Source organism: Octopus bimaculoides, chromosome 11, assembly GCF_001194135.2.
Source record: "Octopus bimaculoides isolate UCB-OBI-ISO-001 chromosome 11, ASM119413v2, whole genome shotgun sequence".
NCBI lineage: Eukaryota > Metazoa > Mollusca > Cephalopoda > Octopoda > Octopodidae > Octopus > Octopus bimaculoides.
This window is the reverse complement of record NC_068991.1, coordinates 6001566-6023901: the sequence shown is the minus strand read 5'-3', so window position 1 is coordinate 6023901 and position 22336 is coordinate 6001566. Positions and strand designations below refer to the sequence as shown.

Below are 22336 nucleotides of genomic sequence, written 5' to 3'. Positions count from 1 at the left end.
ATATATATATACTGAAATCAGTCTGTGAAGTTAACAATGTCAGTTAATTATAAATACACCTTCTGTTCAATGGCATCTTCTTTAAACAACATTTATTCCAATTATTTTTTAGACAATTAATTTTTTGTTCTTTAAAAGAAATCATCATCATGATTATTATTATTATTATTATTATTATTATTATTATTATTATTATTATTATTATCATCATCATCGTCATCATCATCATCATCATCATGATTATTATTATTATTATTATTATTATTATTATTATTATTATTATCATCGTCATCATCATCATCATCATCATCATCATTATTATTATTATTATTATTATTATTATTAAGGCAGTGACCTGGCAGAATCGTTAGCACGCTGGATGAAATGCTGAGTGGTATTTCGTCTGTTGCTTGGTTCTGAGTTAATAAGTAGCACGCGGTCAATGTAATTGATTTAATCTCTTCCCCCAAATTTGAGGCCTTGTGCTTCCAGTAGAAAGGATTATTATTATTATCATTATTATTATTATCATTATTATCATTATTATTATTATTATTATTATTATTATTATTATTATTATCATTATTATCATTATTATTATTATTATTATCATTATTATCATTATTATCATTATTATTATTATTATTATTATTATTATTATTATTATTATTATTATTATTATTATTAATGTGGCGAGCTGGCAGAATTGTTAGTATGTCAGGCAAAATGCTGAGCAGTATTTCATCCATCTATACGTTCTGAGTTCAAACTCCACCAAGGTCAACTTTGCCTTTCATCCTTTCAGGGTTGATAAATTAAGAACCAGTCAAATAGTGGGGTCAATGTGATCGATTGTCTGCCTCCCCACGAAAATTCAAGCCTTGTGCCTATAGCAGAAATGATTATTGTTGTTGTTGTTGTTGTTATTATTATTATGGGATTTAGTCCAATGTAATTAGTACAAGGGTGAGCCAAAAAGTAATGCCATTTTGTTTAGGACAGGTATAATTACCAACACAGGAACATGTATCATACATCAAAATGAAGCTGGTCCTCTGTGGATCACATCCCTACTTCTCAACATAGTCACCATTTCTCTCAATAGCAATGTTCCACCTTTGAATGAGAGCATGTATCCCTACCCCATAAAATTCTGTTGACTGTTCTTTGAGCCACTTCTTCACTACAGTTTCCACTTCCTCGTCACCAGATTTAGTGCCTTTAGACTATCATCTCTTCAGCCCCCATGAAAGAGGATTTGAGAGGCAAACATTATTCCACTGAACCAATAAATGTAAGGACTGCACCATGCTCCAAGGTCTGCTTTGGCATGGTGTCTATGCCTAGATGCTTTTCCTAATGTCAACCACTTTACAAAGCCTACTTGATGCTTTGTTTCATGGCACCAACACTAGTGGGGTTGCCTTGTTGCTTGCAAGACTAAGATCCCTTTTGACTGAATGCGGCTCATTGAAAATATCTTCACTGGAATCATACCCTGCCTCTCTAATGTCATTATATAAGAGACAAAGGAACAATTTACTTCAAATGTGGCCTTGTCTCTCACACATATCCTATTATAATCTTCACTTCCCTATAACAACTAGTTTCCTCATTATACTTACCATGTGCAAAGCAATTATGATCAACTGAACGCAACAGAGCTACAAGCCCTGAAATGTTCATCCCATTACTTTCATTGTGCTCCAGACTTCTCCCCCACCTCATCTTCCCAACTCTCTCTTTCTCCTCTCCCCTACTCCATCTCTGGAGGTTGTGAATAGACTGTCTCACGTGATGTTATTTAGAGACTTCGATTGGTTAGGTTGCATATTGGCGCAATAGAGTAAGAGATAAATTGTGCCAATACCAACCAGTCTGAGTGGTGGACACAACAGGGTCCAAATAGCGCCCAAAGGCTAGTTGTTATCTGCTGTGTTCGAATGTATGTATATATAACAAAGGAGAGAGGAATTTCACTAGAGTGTACGCTACAAAAGGGAAATACCATGAAACCAGACTGGTCTATTGATCCTGTCAAACCGCTAGATGGTAGGGGTTTTCTCCCCTGCTCGTAATATTGGACACAGGTCATGTCATTAACCAGCTGGAGATATTCTCCTGTGATTAAAAAAATGGTTGTAATGAAGTTCTGTACAGAACAGCCATGTTGAAGTGGCAACAAACATTACTCTTTAGATATATGTATATATTCACAAAATTGACACGGACCTGAGTTTCTGGGTATTGACTGGAAAAAAGTATATATATATTTGCATTGAGAACCTCTTCCCATCACCAACCGGTGGTTGTCACATGCTGATGACAGATCAATATCCAGAAACTCGGGTCCATGTGTATCGCGTCAGGCTGGAAATGGAAAAGATGATTTCCCTTTGCAAATGCTGATAGGGCACAGAAAGTGTGTCAATAGCCAGCTGGAGGAGATATCTTCCTGGGGCTACAAGCTACAGTAGCATCAACCCTTAAGGGTTAGCCACATTTAGGTGGCAAATATACTTGAAATTTTAGAGATCTTACAAGGATGACGAGCAAAGTTGACCATAGAAGAATTTGAACTCACAACGTAAAGCCAGAAGAAATGCCACTAAGCCTGTTGCCTGGTGTGCTAATGATTCTGCCAGCTCATTGTGTTGGTACAGATCTGATATTATGATTGTTAGCAAATACTGCATTCAATTTCCATGTTGTTGCTGTGTGGCAAGTTTTTAATCTAGGATCACACATTGGTTTAACCAAAAGAATACATTGTCCTCCTCCTCCTCCTCATCATCATCAGTATTATCGTTTAATGTCCATTTCCCATGCTGGATGGTTTGACAGGAGCTGACAAGCTGGAGGGCTACACCAGGCTCCAGTTGTCTGTCATGGCATGGTTTCTATGGCTGGATGCCCTTCCTAATTATTCTTTTCTACTCTAGGCACAAAGCCTGAAATCTTTAGGGAGGGGGGGGGCAGTCGATTAGATCGACCCCAGGGTTCCACTGGTACATAATTTATTGACCCTGAAAGGATGAAAGGCAAAGTCGACCTCGGTAGATTTTGAACTCAGAATGTAAAGACAGACGAAATACCACTAAGCATTTCGTCCGGCACATTAACGTTTCTGCCAGCTCGCCACCTTAGATGCCTTTCCTAATGCCAACCACTTTACAGGAGTGTACCAGGTGCTCTTTATGTGGTACCAGCATGGGTGCTTTTTATGTGGTGCCAGTACAGGTGCTTATTACATTGCACCAGCATGGGCGCTTTTAATGTGTTATTGGGCTTGGGTTGATCATATTAGTTATGGTAGGCTGTATAGAAATTTTGAGTGAAAACCATTTATTTACATTATTTACATTTGACGGATATTTGTCCTCATCTTGTTTGTTGTTAACACAACGTTTCGGCTGATATACCCTCCAGCCTTCGTCAGGTGTCTTGGGGGAAATTTCGAACCTGGGTTCTCATTCCTAACGATGTTACTATTATTATATTATTATTAATCAGGTCGCGCTCTTAACCACTACGCCATATGCCCGTGGGCAATTATGGGGTGAATTTTAAGGCTTATAAATCTATTATTTTTCTATCCTTCCTCAATACCGGTTCCCATATGCTATTCATATCTGCACTCCGTCTGCTTAGGAGGTTGTTGTGTCCTAGCATATGTGCTGCTTCTTTTAGTTTTTGTATTTTCCAGTGTTGTTCCTTGTCTATTATTTTAACTTCATCCCACAGGGGGAGGTGGTTTCCATTTTTCCATACATGATCAGCTATACCCGATTTATCAACAAACAAGATGAGGACAAATATCCGTCAAATGTAAATAATGTAAATAATTCCTCATCTCTTGAATATAGAACTGTACCATTTATTTATTTTACATTTTTTTTGTCCTAGGTCTTACAAGGCCAGTTACCTGTTTACTATGGCTTATAAGTGACTGAAATCACATTCTCAATATATAGGTTTGCAGGGTTCAAGGCCAGGAAAAAGGACAAGTTGATTATATCAATACCAGTATTTGACTGGTACTTTATTGACCCTAAAGAGATGAAAGGCCAAGTTGACTTTGACAGGATTTGAACTTAGAACAAAAAGAGGTAGAAGAAATGCTGCTAAGCATTTTGTCCAACATATTAACGATTCTTCCAGCTTGCTATCTTAGTTATTTATTAGGCAACTTAAAATAAAGACTTCCTAGGAATAGCTTACTCAAGGAAAAAAATTGGGAGGGTGTGGGTTCATTTTAGTGAATATTCTTTTGCAGAAGATGTTCTTAGGAAATTTACGTGTGTCACTATAATAAGTTGTTAAATTATTGAGGGTTTTCAGTCAAAAATCTTTATTCCTTCAGTCACTGTACTTGACTAACATCAAACTTCCTTCCACATCACCAATTTGTTTTCAGTCAATGTTTAGATTTCGGAGTTGCCTCCCTTATTTTCCTGATCTGAATTTATCTTATCTAATTATATTTCCCCTCATTATATTTGTAATTGAAATTTGGGGTCAGCACCAACATAGCTATATGAACAAATTTTCCATGTCGTTATACTACAACTATTTTTTTTTTCTGTCAATCAGAGACAGATCGAAGCATAAATTTCTATACATTTTTATTTTTCCTTAACTTCAACACATTAAATTACTTAGATATAAACTTCTAATTTTAACACAAGTACACAAATTTAAGGATAATAGCGAAGTTGGTTTAACCGACACATGACAACGACTGTGAGTCATTTCATCGAATTCCATATGGATAAAAGTATAAAGTTGCCTGAAAATTTTTTTTCTGAAGAGAAATGGGAAGCAACCCTTAATTGTCCAACAGATGTCGCTATTTGTTGCCAGGCGGTGTAGCAGGAAAGTCTTTTAATTTTCCCCCAACATCTTCCAAGATATTAAATCAATTTCTAAATGTTTCCACTTTTGATTTCTCTGATCGTTTTATAACAATGTATATTTCCGAAATATTTATTACAACAACTCGAGGAGATATCCTTATTCACAAAAAATGTATCCTTTTTTCGAAAAATGTTTCCGATTCTTTATTAAGATTTTGTCCTTAACTTTGTAACTGTTGTTATGAAATAGACATTTACTTATTATTATTATTATTATTATTATTATTAGTTCTAAACAAGCCAAACTTGATAATTTAGGATTTATTTAGACATTGCTCCGGATCTATTAAACACAGATACGTTTTAATGACACCTAATTTCCTTAATTATCGTTAAACAGAATATATTTTCGATTAGGAATAATTTTGTATCCACACAAATGGCAATTGTTATTAAATAATCCGATGGCATTTTTCACAAACTTCTCTGTCCGTTTCGAAAAAGTTGAGAGTATTTCTGTGTTTGCTTTTGCTGCTTCATCACGTGCCAGATGCTTCGTGTTTGTTTTTCCCTTTTTTTAATGTTGATTTAGAGTTCAGATCTCATGTGTCTACACACAACACTCGTCTACCAAGCGGTGATGTGTGTTTAATAACATTAAAGTCCGTTGATGTCGTCTGCTGTATCTGAATACATTATGATAAATCCATGACTCGAAACATAGTTTTCACTTGGATCTGTGAATGTATTCGCAACGAAATGTTTTGATTCTTAATTTTACGGTCAAAGCAACAATATCTCTGTACATTCTTTCGAAAGAAATGCAAGGAAACGTTAGATTCTTGCGCTCCTCATGGCAAAATCAACTCACTGGGAACTTTTCGGACTCTAAATTTATAATATGAATCGAAAATAAAAATAAGATAAAGTGAATATAGCTGTGTATGTGTTCTTTTGATAGGTAGGACTACTCTAAGTTCTAAGTTACCAATATTTTATTATGAAAATAACTAATTGGAATTTCTTACTGAAACTTGCTTTCATGTTGATATCAGTTTCGAAGACTTGTGAATATACAATAGATTAATTATAATTAAGCTTAGCCACTCCCAATAATAAAAGGTAATGTAGTCTGAGATATGCTAGTTTTCTTTTTCTTTCTTTTTTTTTTTTTTTAAGTGGGGATAGTCCATGGTTGGAACGCGTTCATTCATAGATCCGCTGGATTGTGGGTGACACGAGGCTAAATAGCATTTTATGGGATGTAATTTATTGTAGAAATTAGCATAAAAATTAAATAGGTGGCAGAATCAGCACTGTACTTTTGCAGTATTTAGTTAGAGTTCTTTACGTCTGGGTTCAAATCCTGCTGGGATGAAGTTATGATTTTTCGCGGGGAACAATAAGATAAATACATTTTAAGTAACGAATTTCATTTAAGCAACTATTTCATTGTAATAAAATTAGAAATCTATTATTGTTAATGATAGCTGTTTATCTTTAGGAAGAAACTTTGGTGCATATCTCTGAGTAGTGATCATCAAACTATGAAACTGTCATACATCACATCGTGGTCATACATCTCACAACTGCCATACATCACTCAATGTGGTCATACATCTCACTACTATGACATAGCACATCATGGTCAAACATCACACTCCTGTCACACATAACAATATTGACCTGTCTGTCACGCTTCATCAGAATACCCATCACATTTCGTTATTGCCTCACATAATAATACAACCTCACTTAATACCTGCCACCACCTTATTCGCTCATCATCATCATCGTCGTTTAACGTCCGCTTTCCATGCTAGCATGGGTTGGACGATTTGACTGAGGACTGGTGAAACCAGATAGCTGCACCAAGCTCCAATCTGATTTGGCAGAGTTTCTACAGCTGGATGCCCTTCCTAATGCCAACCACTCCTAGAGTCTAGTGGGTACTTCTCTCTTGTATACTTCTCTTCCCATTACCCTTTTAACTGGATCTTTTAATCCCTGTCTTTCTTCTCACACCAGTTTAGACAAAATCTCACCCAAACCAAGAAAGAACACTTTTTCTCTCTCCTATGAGGGTAGGCTGGAAAGTTCATAGGCCGACTATGAAAAAGTGATGTTAGAGCTGTGAAATCTTGAATACATGGAAGAAGTGTGGGGACTGTTAGGGGGCTATGTTGATTAATTAACCTAATTTGGTCAAATTCCATGAGAGTATCTAGGTCAGTCTATGAACGTTTCAGCCAACCCCTGTATGGTCGGATGTTTCATTCATTAGCCTGGTAAATGTCCATATTGTTGTTATACTTAACACATGTCAGACAGATTTGATCTGGATTTTGACCCTAAAGTCATCTTCCTCAAGAAACTTCGTGCAGTTGGAAACGAACATTTATTACCCCATTTTGTGAGTATATTCCTCTCTCTCTCCTGTCATCACTTTGATTAATAATGTGTGTCATCATTTAGTTTAAGAAACCTATTTTGTGGTCAGTATATTCACTTGTAAATCACTGTCCAAAATGCTTTCATCTGTCGCCATGCTCTGAGCTCCAATTCCACTGAGGTCAGCTTGCCTTTCATTCTTTTAGGGTTAATAAGATAAGTACCATTTGGGTACTGGGGTTGATGCAATCGACTTAACACCCCTCCTCTGAAATTGCTGGCCTTGTGCCAAAATTTGAAACCAATGTTATTTTAAGGTGGTCAGCTGGTACTTAATTTATTGACCTCGAAATGATGGCAGGCAAAGTCGACCTCAGTGGAATTTGAACTCAGACATTCGGATTGATGACATGAAGGGCATCTGATTGTAGAAAATCTACCTCCACAGATCCCCTCAGACTCCTACTTACATGGGCCAAACAGAGTTTATTGAGGCAGATTTTCTATGGCTGGATGTGCTTCCTGTTGCCATCCCATATCTATTTCCAACTAAGGTCATATTTTCTCATGGCCAGAAATGTTTTCGCAGAATATTGGAAATAAAGACACTGCTTGTATGACAGTGATACTTGTTTACAATATCACATGCTGTCAAGACAAGGAATACCCAAGCATACAGACACACACACACACATATCCACATGTGTGTGTGTAATGGGCTTCTTTCAGTTTCCATCCTCCGAATTCACTCACAAGGCTTTGGTCAGCCTGAGGCGATAGTGGAAGACATTTGACCAAGATGTCATGCTGCGCAGTGGGACTGAACCTGAAACATTGTGGTCAGGAAGCAAATTTTTTAACCATGTAACCACACCAGTGCCTTACGTATTGTAATTTAGATAATTTCCCTCTTTTTATTATTTTCTGAAATAAAAAGACAAAATCTTGAATCATCTTGAACCTGTTTGAAATGTTCATATCATTTGTTAATTTTTTTAATTGAAATTTCTCTCATTTTTAGAAAGAAGATGATGTCACATTTTGCCACATCAAGCGAAACGGACTTTTTATCATGGCTGTAACGACCTGTAACATGTCTCCTATCTTTCTTGTGGAGTTCCTTACCAGGTTAGAATCATTATACTGTTTTTGAATTCAGAGTAGAGTCATGCAGTGGTTGTGGGGGAATAATTAAATACATGGGTTAAATTAAATTATCTGGGGCTAGTACCCTATGTCTGGCTCCTGTGCCGGTAGCATGTAAAAAGCACCAACCGAACGTGGCCGACACTAGTACCCCCAGACTGGCTCCTGTGCTGGCCCCACATAAAAAGCACCTGTGCCAGTTCCATGCAAAGAGTATCTCTGCTGGTGCTACATGATAAGCACACATACACTGGGTGGGGCAGTTGTTGTTAGGAAGGGCATCCAGCCATAGAAACCAAACCAGAACAGACAATGGAGTCTGGTGCAGCCTTCAACCTTACCAGCTCCAGTCAAACCATCTAACCCACATCAGCATGGGAAACGGATGTTAAATGCAGCTGGTACTGCAGCTGGTGATGAGCCCCAGGTCAGATTGAGTAGATCTATGACCAAAGGTATTCCAGCCATGACCACTCCATCTTTTTCCTAGCTGCAGTGCATCAGGACCTCGTTGGTTGATGTCTATACACCTTTTTTCCTTAAGGCAAGATGGGGAAAAACAGACATTAAAACAACGGTGAGGATGTAATTTATAGATTCACTTTTCCTTTTCTTTTGCCAGGTTCTTCCTGATCTGCAAAGATTTCTGTGGAGTTGTCAGTGAAGATGCTATTCGAGCTAATGTTCTCCTGATTTATGAAATATTGAATGAAATTTTGGTAAGTAGGAGTCATTGTCAGTTCTCTGTTAATTAATGTCAAACAACCATTTCTTCCAATTCTATGTTCTGAGGTCAACCAAGGCTTTGGTCGGCCCGAGGCTATAGTAGAAGACACTTGCCCAAGATGCTACATAGTGGGACTGAACCCGGAACCATGTGGTTGGTAAGCAAGCTACTTACCACACAGCCACTTCTGCGCCTATAGGATATGGTTTGTAGGTGTTTTGGTTGCTATTTATAGCAAGTCAATAGACTACATATAAATTACTTTTTAATCTCATTTCTCCTCATCCCAAACAGGGGAAAAAATTCTTTCACTATATTGTGGTTTTAAATCTACTGCAAGCATTTTTGCCCTGTCCCTGGGCAGAACACGCAATTAAGAACTTTTCTTTCAGTAAATAAGATATGTTATTTTATCAAGGACCTTATTTTTGTCTGAAATTCCCCAACACGAGTCATAAGTTCACAATTTTTGACAATATTTATATTGTCTTTTTATTAGGAATTTGGATACATCCAGTTAGCCACAACGGACAAGATTAAACCATATATCCAGTCAGATCCAGTCCTTGTTTTAGCTAACAGATCTCCTGCAGAAGAAATTGCATCAAGATTGGTAAGATAATTTCTATTTCCTTGGCTTCTAAACTCTGTGTGTGTGTGTGTGTGTGTATGTATTAATTGTATTAATTTGTTTATGAGTCTGTATATCACTATACATATTTAACCCTTTTTGATACCAACTCCTTGAAAGCACTCCTGGTTCTGTTTTAAAACGAGCTTAATTAAAACCTATCAAAATTGCATGTTAATTTATGTTCTAAACACCCCCTTCTTAACGACAAAGTTATATTATTAAATTCTTCATTATCTTCAAAATGAATTGAAGCAAAATTAGTCTCTTTCAGCAGCAATATGGTAACAAAAGGGTTTACAGTTACACTTATTCAATGTATACAGTGCATTTATCAGGGGTTCTCAACCCTTTTTTACCTATGGACCCATTTAGTTCCTATTTTACTCTAGCCATTCATGATTAACCCTTTAGCTTTCATAATTACTCTGTCAAATTTGTTGCTTATTTATTCATATTGTTTTGAATTAATCATGCCTTATATTGTAGCTTCAAGATTTCCATGGTATGTTTTTATATTTTTAGAATGACATTGTAGTGCAGGTGTGAGAGGTTGGATGTAGCCAGTTTGAATATAAAATATGTAGCATATTTGAGTTGGATATGGCTGAATTAAATGCTAAAGGGTTAAATATTATTAGGAATTGTATAAAAAAAATTTGTTTAGTATTTTGTGTATTGTAGAAATATGACCAGTTTATTGCACTTAAATTTTAACAACAAAACCTTATATGTACCCCCAAGAGCCATATGGATCCCCTAGGGCCATATGAACCCTGGTTGAGAACCACTGATATATATGATTAATTACCTCTATGATTGATTTGTTTGATTTAGTCTTTGTCCTGTGTTGAGGACGTATAACCTGAGCGTGTTTCCTTCTGAAGTCATTCTTTCCAGTGCCTTAGCTGTACACAACTCCTCAAGCCCCTCCACCCCTCTTCCCCCACTCTACTCCACCAACACAACTAACACAGGGTTTGAATTGTTTGTCATTTTGAACTGTTTGTACTAATTACTATCCTTGCTGTCTTGTATCCCTGGCTGATACACTAACCTTCCCAAATGCTGTTCTTCTCAATGCCCCTATCTTTGAAACCCATGAAACCCCAACGCTATGCACTATACATCCTTTTTAGGAATGTGACCATCTGGAATCCTCTTTTTCTCTCCTTTCCTTCGTTCCTTCCGTCCTACCTTCTTTCCTGATTTTTTTTCACAGATATTAACCCACAGATATTCAAACTGAACTTCATCAACATCACTAAGGGCCTCTTCATTGACATAAATTATTTAAAAAGTAAGACAAACTGTGATGACTGATTTTCGTCATATGCATGTGGAAAAGATTGTTATACGGAGAAGAAGCAGAACCCATTTTGTTAGTTACTGAATAATTAATATTAGAACTGTTGAGAGCTCATAGCCTAGAGGCTAGGGTGGTGCACTCAGGATCTTAAGATCATAGTTTCAATTCGTTGACCAGGTGGTACATTGTGTTTTTGAGCAAATCACTTCATCTCAAGTTGCTCTGCGATCATTTCAACACCTGAAGTGTGGTACACCATACACCTGTACAGGTAGTGTCAATTTGACGGAGGGAGTATGCTAATGTACAGCACATTCATTTGATCATTATAAACAAAACATTCCTGCAGGTTGTTCGCTAAGAAATTGCAGAACTATCTTTCCTGGACTACAAGAGACTACCATCCAATATTAGAACTATTGGCTGACACTTTAGTATACTTCTTATTCAGAAGTACGCTGAAGACCGCACGTGGCAGTCTCGAGATGGCAGTTATTACGAAGGGAGGTAATTATCTCCTCACACTCTGAAACGGGAATGGTACTTTGAATAATACTCAAGAAATTTATCCATTGGCAGTTAAAAGATAGTTTTTCACTCTGTTTCAGTTTGGAATAGAAACCAGAGTGGCTCCAAGCTCTGCTTCAAGTAAACCTGTTGTTAGAACAGCTGTGGAACAGGTAAATATCTCTCTAGTGCTCTTTGTCACTTGTATCAAGGTATATACAGAACATCTATGCAAACGTCTGTCTTTTCTTAAACCTGAAATCCATATGGAATAAATATTAGTTGCGCTGTGTATGATTAGTAGTATTCAAACCATATTGATTACCATATTTTCTGGCATGCAAGTCGATGTAGTATATAGTGTAAACATTCAAACGTCATCACCATCTTTCCAAATCCTGCAGCATCTCATGTGGAATTTTTGGTCCTCTAAAGTCATCTTGGTGTATAAGTTGACATGTCTTTTTTGGGCTGTAAACATGTATGCCAGAAAATACAGTGGGTATATATATATATATATATACATATATATATATATTGCCAGTACCGCCTGATTGGCTCCTGTAGGATTTTCGAGTGAGATCGTTGCCAGTGCCCCTGGACTGGCTTGTGCGGGTGGCACATAAAAGACACCATTTCGAGCGTGGCCGTTTTCGTGCGGGTGACACGTAAAAGCACCCACTACACTCTCTGAGTGGTTGGCGTTAGGAAGGGCATCCAGCTGTAGAAACTCTGCCAAATCAGACTGGAGCCTGGTGTTGCCATCCGGTTTCACCAGTCCTCAGTCAAATCGTCCAACCCATGCTAGCATGGAAAGCGGAGGTTAAACGATGATGATGATGATGACGATGATGATGATGATATATATATATATATATTTATATATGTATATGTATATAGGAATCTAAGAACTGGTAATAGTCAGTGAAATAATTGCTGAGATGTATCATACACAGTCACAGCTGGTCTGAGTTGTTTAAGGTTTCAAATTACAATGAAAGGAGTTTATAGTTTTCATCCCATCATTTAATGCTGTGTCTTTGGTTAGAACTATTTAGCTTTTACTTGTCCAATCCAGCCAACTGCAATTAGGTACCATAATGAGGTACTGCTTAACCTTGTAAGTAATTAAAGAGCTGTATAATTCACTGCATTGCTGAGTTCAATATCTACCATGAATATAGCATAAAGAAGATTGGTCTAGATTCACTGTATGAAGACTAAAAATTCAATAGTATTCTGGGATTCATTTTGTCATTAGACTCATTCTGAACTTGATTAATTTTCTAAGAATTTTACTAGTTGGTAAAAAGAAGAAAGGTATTTACCATATTTTAACATGTATAAGGAATCCTTTTTTTGTCAAAAATTAGGTTAAAAAAATATGGGAGTTTGTTGTACATGGATAGTATTATAATGCCTTACAAAACCTTTTTTCCAAATTTTAAGCCTCCAAAATTAGGGGGCTCCTTATACACGAGGGTTCCTTATACATGTTTAAATACAGTACTTATAGTCTATGAATTAAATTTAAGGTTATTTTACTTTTAAGATTATGATTTTCTTGATCAACCCCTGTGCTCATCTGATACTTATTTTGTGGACCCTGAAGGGATGAAAACCAAATTCGACCTTGGCAGAATTTGAACTCAGAATGTTAAGGCAGATGAAATGTTGCTAAGCATTTTGCCTGGCATGTTAATGATTCTGCCAGTTTGCCATTCTGAATTGTAATGTTATTAACAACATCTAATTTAATCATGAATTTAATGAGTACGATGGCAATAAATTTGATGTTTCGTCAATTAGCCATCATGTATTTAGACATTTGCGTGTTGTTATCTTACTGGTTCCGTTAACATAGAAGTCATCCTAAATTAAATTTACATTTATTAACTGCTTAATTAACAATCTAATACTAACTCCTAATCTAAAATATTAATGTTGTTTTCCATGCTATTTATAAAATAAACATTACCACCCGCTTATGTCACCAGTACTAACCGTATCCGGAAAATTTGACACAAATATTTTTACCACAGGAAAATTTGCCCCAGGATTTTTGGCTGCAGGAAAGTTTGCCACACAGGAAATTTTGCCACGCAGGAAATTTTGCCGCAAGACAATTTCACCAAAAAAAGGACAAATTCCTCCCTTGGTATATAATTGTTTCAACCAACCTATCTATTAGATTCTTATGGCAAAACTACAGAGGTGGGGAGGGCAAAATAAAGAAATCTAAAACAGAATTATAAAAAACATATATATAGCCACTTGGCTGAAACACATAAATAAATACAAAAAGCAATTTTTTTCAGACCAGTAATTTCTCTAAATCGGGTTGTCTGCCATATCTTCGAAATTGTCTATGCGGTGAAATTATCTTACAGCAAAATTTCCTATATGGCAAAGTTTCCTACGGTGAGTTTTCCTGCTGCAAAAATGTTCTTAGAACCAGTACTAACCATTTAATTCATGTAAGACAATGATGGATCCTCTATGTGGTTGCTTGACCTGCTAGAAATAACAGCCATATTGTCTGAAAGTGAAGGTCACATTGGACATTGGACAGTGTTGTCTTGTAGTTCTATATTTAAGAGATGAGGAATTATGTACATTATTTACATTTACTCCATAATTGCCCACGGGCATATGGCGTAGTGGTTAAGAGCACGGCTTACTAACCCCAAGATTCCGAGTTCGATCCCAGGCAGTGACCTGAATAATAATAATAATAATAATAATTACATCATCAAAAAATAGCTTAGGAATGAGAACTCTGGTTCTAAATTTCCCCAAGACACCTGATGAAGGCTGGAGGGTATATCAGCCAAAACGTGTTTACAACAAACAAGATGAGGACAAATATCCGTCAAATGTAAATAATGTATTCCCATTTGTGAGAGCAGTCAAGTTTATTTCAGATATTCTCATTTTAAAAATCATCTCCGGCTAATCGTTGAGAGGACGCTGGAGCTGCCTTGGCAGAGGTTTGCGCTCTCTGAGTGCTCTTGTTATTATTATTATTATTATTATTATTATTACTTGTACTATAGAAGGAATTATCATAACAAAGGACCAGCTCACGTACTTTTGTAATGTTTTGTAATGAACTGTTAGATTGCATTGTATAATACATGATTTAATGCACTAAGAACGTTTTTCTGTGAATAAATTGCTGCCACTTTTATGCCATAAAATACGGTAATTTGTAAACTGACTACGTCTGAGATGCAGTTCAAGTTTATTAAATTATGTATATATATATATATATGTATATATATTGAGTTTTGGTTATCTACTTTGCAGGAAAACCGAAAAAATGAAATTTTTGTGGATGTAATTGAGAAAATGATTGTTGTCATTACAAATGATGTAAGCTGCATTTAAAAAAAAATTTCTTCTTTCTTTTCTGCATGTTATAATTCTTTACATTGTAATATAAGCTCAGATTTATAAAAGAGGACTGTGTGTGTGTGTGTGTGTGTGTGTGTATGTGTGTGTGTGTTTGTGTGTGTGTGTTTCTATCTCCTTGTCTTGACATTGTATGATTGTTGTAAATGAATCTCATTCATCATCATCATCATTGTTTAATGTCCGTTTTCCATGCTGGCATGGGTTGGATGGTTTGACTGAGCTATTTTAAGGATTTGCTTTTTATTATTATTATTGATATGTTGACTATGTTCTTTCAGGGGCTTGTGTCTCGTATGGATGTCACAGGAAATATAAATGTAAAGAGTTTTTTAAGTGGTAATCCAGTAATTAAATTAGCTGTTAATGAGGACCTCACACTTGCTGAACAGGGGAAGCCAAAAGGTAAAATTGATTTTTTTTTTTTTTACGACATTATTAATTTTCTATTTTGTGTCCCATAACACATTAACTTGTAAGGGAACCCTTTAAGATTTGTGTAGTGCTAGTACCATGTAAAAAGCACCCAGTACCCTCTGCAAAAGTGTGTGGCATTAGGAAGGGCATTCAGCTGTGGAAACTATGCTAAAGCAGACAGCAGTGTTAGGTATACTCCTCTGCTTCATGTTGAACCATTGAACCTATGCTAGCATGGAAAACGGACATTCAATGACGAGGACAAGTATATCTAGAGAGGCCTTTTAACTCAGCTTTACTGATGTGTAGATTTGAATTTAAATTCAAATTCTGCATCACAAGATGATGGATCTTCATCATCATCATTCTATCTAATGTCCATTTGCCATGCTGGCATGGGGTGGATGGTTTGACCAGAGCTGGTAAGTCAGAAGACTACTCCAAGCTCTACTGTCTGCTTTGGCATGGTTTCTGTGACTGGATGCCCTTCCTAATGCCAAACACACCTGTAAATTATAGACTGCACCTGCTGCTTACCATTGTATCTATTTCTTATTTCTTTATTGCCCACAAGGGGCTAAACATAGAGGGGACAAACAAGGACAGACAAAGGGATTAAGTCGATTACATCGACCCCAGTGCGTGGTTCGGAAGTAAGCTTCTTACCACACAGCCACGCCTGTATACTTCCTTTTGCTTTTTGAGATTTAGATATCTTTTTACAAAATTTCAAGCAATAATACTCTTATCCATCTTGTATCAAATTCAAAATGGTTTTGTCTTCTTTAGTGCAAATGTAGCGATTATTCTTCACCTTTAAAAGGTAAAGATTTATTCATATCAGACTCTTTCAGCAGAAGTAACTTTGTTTCTTCCTAGATTTCAACAGCCATGTAACTATGGAGCAGTGCAGTTTTCATCAATGTGTTCGCAAAGAAGAATTTAATACTTCCCGATGTCTTATACTCAATCCTCCCATTGGTGAGGTAATTATGTCTTTTTTCTATGTTTTTGCATAAAATTTGTTTTTATTGCAAAAAATATATTGTGTTGACTCAAAAGTTTTGCAATATTTTAATAACTTATTTGAAATAACATTGAGCACGTAAAATACACCATTTTGAGCATGGCCGTTGCCAGTACTGCCTGACTGGCCTTCGTGCCGGTGGCACGTAAAAGCACCCACTACACTCTCGGAGTGATTGGCGTTAGGAAGGGCATCCAGCTGTAGAAACTCTGCCAAATCAGATTGGAGCCTGGTGCAGCCATCTGGTTCACCAGTCCCCAGTCAAATCGTCCAGCCCATGCTAGCATGGAAAGCGGACGTTAAACAACGATGATGATACTTGTAGATATAATAAATATACTGGTAGATATTCTTGTAATATTGATGTACTTGTAGAACTTCTGTTTGTTTTTACAGTTTTCTGCTATGACGTACAGACTGGCATCAGATCCTCCTTTAAAGCCACCATTTAGATTACAAGTACAGGAAAAGGATTTTGACTCTCCGTAAGTATTTTGTGTTTCTTGGTGTGACATAGGTGCAGGTGTGGCTGTGTGGCTGAGAAACTTGCTTCCCAAATATGTGGTCTTCGGCTCAGTCCCACTGAGCAGCACCTTGTGGAAGTGTCTTCTGCTATAGCTCTGGGCCAACCAAAGCCTTGTGAGCAGATTTTATAGATGGAAACTGAAAGTTACCTGCTATATATATATATATGTATATATATTACCTTGCTTGAAAACAGGTGAGGGTTGGTGACAGGAAGAACATCCAGCCCTACAAAATCTGCCTCAGCGACTTCGTCTGACCCATGTAAGCAAGGAAAAGTGGACGTTAAATGATGGTGATGATAATAATGATGACCAAATTAATGGAGTAGCTTAGAATAACACTTCATTGCAACCTTCACAGGTTTTCTCCTGTAAATCATATTTGCCAGTTGCCACGGTCCCTTGTCGTATCTTCTGTGAGGTTCAGATTATTGTTTATTTGGAGAAAATAAAAGGAAAGGACTGAATGGTCAGGGCCCCTGACTAACAACACCTCATTGTTTCCCCTTTTGATTTGTAGTTCCAGGGACACCTGTTTGTCACTCCAGTTACTTAGTCACATCCCAGAAAACACGGAAGCTGTAAATATTGTGTTAAGAATTCCTGTGCCAGGAACAGTTTCTGGGTGAGTAGCATTATTGTTGTATTTAATATCCTTTCTATTGTAGGTACAAGGCTTGACATTTTTGGGGAGAGGGCTAGTTGATTACATCAACCGCAGTGCATAACTGGTACTTACTTTCTTGACCCTGAAAAGATGAAAGGCAAAGTCGACCTTGGTGGAATTTGAACTCAGATTGTAAAGACAGATGAAATACCGCTAAGCATTTTACCTGGTGTGCTAACGATTCTTCCAGCTCGTTACCTTATTGTATTTCATATCACTTTGATACTTAATTGTGGAAGTGCATGGTCTAGTGGTTAAGGTGGTAGACTCATGGTCATAAGATTGTGGTTTCAATACCTGGACTGGACAGTGCATTGTGTTCTTGAGCAAGACACTTCATTTCATATTGCTCCAGTCTACTCAGCTGTAAATGACTAACCCTGAGACAGACTGGCGTCCTGTTTAAGGGGAATGCTGTGATCTTGGTTACTCACACCCCACGGAAACTGGATAACCAGTCCTGTGAGTCCCAAAACTTGAAACTGAATTTTATATTTACTCTACTGATATTTAATCTCTGTAATGTCATAGTGTAGATTTGTTTCCCCCAAATGAAACTAGAAGCAGAATTATATTTAGCGCACAGTCCGTTCACTCCTGGAGGTCAGGTGAGACAATTGTTGTGATGATGATGACAGCAGCACATGTCCACAACTGTCCTCTTATCTCCAGATAATAATCTGTCCTTTTCTTTAATGGCATGTCACCTTTGAAAGATTCTTGATTCTCGAGATTAATTCCCCTCCCCAGAATAAGTCAAGAATTTATGTTGTTTGATATTCGATATACCAGTACACCTTCTTCTCAACTTACGACCACAAAAATTAAATAAGCAATTGATTTCCGGATGTTAGGCAGCTGCGCATACAATAACCATGGCAACATCTGGCAATGCAGGCATCCACTATCTCTCACTCGGTTGCTTTCAAACATCAGTTGCACAAATGAAAATAATGTTGAAAAATATAAATCTGACATATGACCAGATCGACTTACGACCTGTCAGTTGGAACGGGACTCAGTCGTAAACCGAAGAGGTGTATTTAAGTTAAAAACATGCTACTAGCCACTCTTGAATTCTTTCTCCTAGCTCATTTTTGTGTAGTTTATACACACGCATACATATATGTGTAGTCACTACTGATGAGCTTGTAATTTTCAAACGAATCTAGCCTAGTATAGTGTATATACACCCATTTTCACTGACACACAATAACCATTAATTAATTTCTTTTGAATGATTTGATTTTATACACTTGTTACCAATTCAGATGCTTTAATCCTAATCCTTGTTTTTTTTTCTTCAACTTATTCCAGGATTAGCCAACAGCTAATTGGACCTGATCAAACTATAGAGTTAAAAGCCTCTAATAAACAAATTGTATGGAATATAAAAAAGTTTCCTGGTGGCTCTCATTTAAATGCCAATCTCAGAGTAAGTTTTGTTTTTTTTTTGCTTACCATACAGCTACTCCTGTGCCTATATAATGACTTTATAAAAAATCCAACCAACTGTTCTTCCCTTTTTTTTGCCAGTTGATCAGCAACAGTGGTGTGAAAACTCGTTTGAAAGATATCGGACACATTGTCATGGAGTTCGAGGCATCAGGTTACACTTGCTCCGGCATCCAGATTCGCTATTTGCGTGTTTTTGATCGAGACCAAGCTTATGTGCCGTACCGCTGGATTCGATACATAACAGTCAGCGATTCATATGTTTTTAAACTGTAATTGTTGTGGGTCACTGACGCAGATGTTTATTTCCTCAGAAAGTTTACCTGGATTTTAAGAGATGAACAATTACACTTTCATTGTCTTTCATTGATGCAAGATTTCTTTTAGATTATTGCTCTCGTAGCAACGGTTTAAGTTGCCACTTGTTTTTTTTTTGTTTGTTTTTTTGTAACACTGTCTACCATGGTTCAGTGAGAAGGTCGCTGCTTCTTACTTGCAATGTCCACAAAATTAAAACAAATTTTGCTTTTACTCTGTAAGGCCTGGCTACAGTTAAAGGAAGTCTTGTCAGCAGGAATCTAAGTAATTAAGTCTAAGGCTTCAGTAATGCAACACCAGTGCTAATAATTAATGACTAATGGTAAGGTGGCAAGCTGGCTGAATCGTTAGCATGCTGGGCAAAATGCTTTGAGTTCAAATTCCACTGAGGTTGAATTTGCCTTTTATCCTTTCGAGGTCGATAAAACAAGTACCAGTTATGCACTGGGGTCGATGTAATCAACTTATCACCTTCCCAGAATTGCTGGCCTTGTGCCAAAATTTGAAATCAATAATTAACAAGTAATAGTGACTATCTTAAGAGAATCGAAGACCAAAGTTCTAAAAATTGCCCTTCCTCATTAGGACCAGAAAATACACCAGAGCTGGACATTTGTTGATTCTCTACAAAACTCAGGTGAGACCCCTAATGAAATATTGCTCCTACATTTGGAATGGTGTTGTTATTACACCAAAAAAGAACCAAGGTTGTATCCATAAAAAAGCCATCTGTCTGATGGTTTAGTTTTCAGTCCAAGCACTAGTTCACTCGTTGCTTCTACTGCTTACACAATCATTTCAATTCTTCAGAATTGGTTAATTGCATATCACCTGTCACTCATTCTGTCTTGTGTGGACCATTTTCCCCACTTCCAATTGGAGTTGATTGACAGGGATTTAACCCTTTAGCATTTAAACCACTCATAACTAGCCCAAATATTCTATTTGTTTTTATGTTTAAACCAGCAAGAACTGGCCTCTCACACTTACCCTACAATGTCATTCAAAAACAAAATATAATCACATCGTTGAAATCTCGAGGCTATGAGATTATGCTGGATTAATTCAAAACAAATGTGAATAAATAAACATTACATTTGACTAAGTAATCTGAACGCTAAAGAATTAAGCTGACCATTAACCGGCGTTTAACCCTTTAGCATTTCAACTGACCATAACTGGCCCAAACATTCTATTTGTTTTATGTTTAAAACAGCCTCTCACATCCACCCTTCGTTGTCATTCAGAAAAAATATAATCACATTGCTGAAATCTCAAAGTTATGAGATTTTGCTGGATTAATTCAAAACAATGTCAATAAAAAGGCGTTTCATCAGACAAACTAATCTGAATGCTAAAGGCTAAAGGCTGACCATCAGCCACTGTCCCTTTCTCTCAACAGAAACCATAAACAACAATTTGAAAAGTTATGTAATACTATTTAGTATAACAAGTATTTTTAAAGTATTGTCTTCAAAATACTATTTTCTGGTCATTCGGTTATTCAGTAATATAACAAGAAGAAATGATGTCTTAAATGTAATTATGCCAATAATAATAATAATAATAATATATGGATATTATTGCAAGGTGTTTAAATTGTTAAACAGTTTCTTTTATATCAGGAACTAAGCATATTTCTGAATTCTACAGAAACAAATGAAATAAAGATATATTTTGCACAAAGATTTTTTTGTATGTGATTCATTAAACTTTTCATCATCATCATCTTCATAACCATTTAACATCTGTTTTCCATGCTGGTGCGCTAAAGGATTGTGTCAGACTCTAGTGTCTGTTATGCCATAGTTTCTATGGTCAGATGCCCTTCCTAACACCAACCAATTCACAGAGTGTGCCGGGTGCTTTTAGGTAGCACCAATGTGGTCACCAGGTAACTTGCACAACAAAGACCCCTCAACTGATGTAGGGAGTAAGTATTGAGGGAGGTGGCTTTATATCAGGTGACAAGAGAGGAGATACATGATTACCTCAGTTGGAAAGGAGAGAGGACGACAGTGAAATTATGTCTTAATTCAAAGTTGTAAGCTTGTTGTTTAGTCCTTGGTTTAACTTGATCAAAGGCATTCCAGCCACAATCATCCCAAGAACAAAATGGAAACTGCAGAAACCTGTCACATTCACACATTGTCATCATCATCATCACTTAACGACTAAAGGCGATGCACCAGCATGGCTGCAGTCAAATGACTGAAACAAATAAAAGAATATAACTAATTTATTGGTAATATAAACTTTAACAATAAAATCTTATATTGAACCCCGAAGGGTCATATAAACCTTGGCTGAGAAACACTGGTATGGTCAATCTTCAGTACTTCATTGGTACTTTCTTTTACCAACCTTTACTTTTCTAGGGAGAATGAAAAAAAATGTCGACCTCAGTGCAATTTGAACTCATAACCTAACTAAACACAGTAAGGTATTTTGTCTGAAGTGCTCACAATTCTACACAAAAACCTGAAGAGAATCAATTTCATTGCCAGAATGTCTTTGCCAATAACTCGGTGTTTTATTACTGAAAATCTCTCAGCAATAAGACTAAAATGCATTTTTATATAATGAAATTAATAAGTTCTCCAGTGATTTGTACTTAAACATTTCTTGATTAGCTTTCCAGTTAAGAATGTGACTGGCTGCAGAAAACCAGATAAAAACCAACATTTCATAAAACTACCAGTTCTGTTAATAGCACCTCTTTGCCAACAATTTGTGGTTACTTTCAATCAATGAACAAATTAATTCTCCTGCTGTATGGTGTCTTGCAATAAATGTATACATAAATAATCGTTTTAACGTCCATTTTTCTGTGCTGGCATGGGTTGGACAAAATTTACTGAGGTAGGTTTTTCTGCAGCTGGATGCTATTCCTGTTGCCAAACCTCATTGAATTCCATCTGACCCATGCAAGCATGGAAAAGTG

At 36.7% G+C, this 22336-nt stretch overlaps 1 protein-coding gene across 3 annotated transcripts; it reads left to right on the top strand.

The window, feature by feature from the left end:
* Positions 1-4507: 4507 nt before the first annotated feature.
* LOC106877188 (uncharacterized) lies at positions 4508-21080 on the top strand. 3 transcript variants are annotated; one of them, XM_014926029.2, is made up of 13 exons: positions 4508-5028; positions 7184-7269; positions 8269-8375; positions 9016-9112; positions 9620-9733; positions 11651-11740; positions 14877-14942; positions 15263-15386; positions 16278-16384; positions 16822-16910; positions 17473-17577; positions 18937-19054; positions 19156-21080. In XM_014926029.2, the coding sequence occupies exons 1-13, from the start codon at positions 4968-4970 to the stop codon at positions 19348-19350; spliced, it is 1359 nt and encodes a 452-aa protein (XP_014781515.1). In that variant the 5' UTR covers positions 4508-4967; the 3' UTR covers positions 19351-21080. The 3 variants fall into 3 exon arrangements, with proteins under 3 accessions (XP_014781515.1, XP_014781517.1, XP_014781516.1); XM_014926030.2 differs by having other exon boundaries at positions 4510-5028; positions 11669-11740; XM_014926031.2 differs by lacking the exon at positions 11651-11740 and having other exon boundaries at positions 4509-5028.
* The last annotated feature ends 1256 nt before the right edge of the window (positions 21081-22336 follow it).

Coding starts and splice junctions, on each gene's coding strand:
- LOC106877188 (XM_014926029.2), top strand. CDS start 4,968: ATGTATATTTCCGAAATATTTATTACAACAACTCGAGGAGATATCCTT. Junction 9,734..11,650: donor AAGAAATTGCATCAAGATTG/GTAAGATAATTT, acceptor GTTAAAAGATAG/TTTTTCACTCTGTTTCAGTT. Junction 15,387..16,277: donor TGAACAGGGGAAGCCAAAAG/GTAAAATTGATT, acceptor GTTTCTTCCTAG/ATTTCAACAGCCATGTAACT.